The sequence below is a fragment of the Penaeus monodon genome, chromosome 32 (genome assembly GCF_015228065.2).
Source record: "Penaeus monodon isolate SGIC_2016 chromosome 32, NSTDA_Pmon_1, whole genome shotgun sequence".
NCBI classification, from domain to species: Eukaryota; Metazoa; Arthropoda; class Malacostraca; order Decapoda; family Penaeidae; genus Penaeus; species Penaeus monodon.
Window position 1 is genome coordinate 20,757,233 of NC_051417.1, and position 1,274 is coordinate 20,758,506.

The 1,274-nt window shown below is 35.9% G+C and overlaps 1 protein-coding gene across 1 annotated transcript in view; it reads right to left on the reverse strand.

Annotated features, from left to right (window-relative positions):
* Positions 1–1,274, reverse strand: part of LOC119593717 (WW domain-containing adapter protein with coiled-coil-like) — a gene marked incomplete in the record, with an annotated part of 31,198 nt that overhangs the window by 14,872 nt on the left and 15,052 nt on the right. Inside the window, 1 exon segment of the mRNA XM_037942689.1 lies at positions 983–1,274. Within this exon segment, the coding sequence (XP_037798617.1) occupies positions 983–1,274 (292 nt within the window).

Consider the following 1,274-nt stretch of genomic DNA (forward strand, 5'->3'; position numbering starts at 1 on the left):
CATTGCTTCATAAGATTATCCTCATCCATAGCCCAATTTCTGCCACAGGATTAAAACAATGACTGGACAAACTACCAAGTAGACTACCTACTTCATCAAAGTGCATATACAATTAAATTCTATTTTCTCAGCACCTGTAAAAACTTGACGCATGGATCTCTGTCTTTAAAAATCAGTATTTTTGATCTGAATAACTTATAAGGAAAAAGATATACTATTCCTGATTGTGCATCAATCACCCTAGATATAAACCTCTTTTTTGTCTAATTTTCAATGTTTATATAATATTGATTTAGACAAAAGAAGGGAAAACAGTCCAGTATTTTACACTGTATTACCAACACTAAATTTGTAAAGGTAAATAGCAACAATTCCATGTTGAACTTGTGTTAAATTCATCCCTTTCTGCTTTTTTGCTCTTCCTCCACATCATGGTTATAGAAAACAAACACCAAAGCCACTTAAAAACACTGACACATCAAAAGTCAGCTACTCCAGACTTTGTCTACTTCTTTCAATATCTGCTAAATGGAGGTCCATAAAACTGTGGTGTGAGTGTACACCCACAACCAATGTCATATTCAAGCTCCCAAACAGTGAAGTTGAGTTTTGCTCAAACACCACCAAGTTTAGCAATTTACTATGAATACTGCTGATCATGTTATGGCCCTTGGTATTCTAACAGACCCACTGAAAATCTATTACATTAATATTACTGAAACAGGGAATATGAGGCACAAAAGAACTATTTTAAAATAAAATGTAGCTGTAGAGGCAACTTATGAAACTGGTAGATTATATTACATGTGGCTACAACTGACTGAACAAATACAAATAATAATTAAAATACCTTGAAAGAAAAATTGAATCCATAAATATAATTTTCACCTCTTGTAAATTGGTTATCTAAATTTTTGAAGTACAAATGGCCCAAATGGTTTTCCTATGCCTACATGACAAAAATCTAGAGCATCAAACTTACCTTTTCTGATGTCAATGCCATCTTGGTTTTCAGAGTGTGTTGGTGTGGGAGGACCTCCACCTATATTATTACTATTTGCTGTTATTGTTAGAGGTTCTAATTGTAATTTCACTAGATGTCCCTCTCCATCATGAGAATGAGAGTTGTTTGAGTTGACAGTCTTTGCTGTATCCACATCAACACCACCCTTGTTCAGAGAACTAGAGAGGGATATGACGCGAGGGTGGTGGCTAAGGAGCTGCGGCACAGCCATGGGCGTGGAACCACTGAGGGTTGGGATGCTGCTACCTAG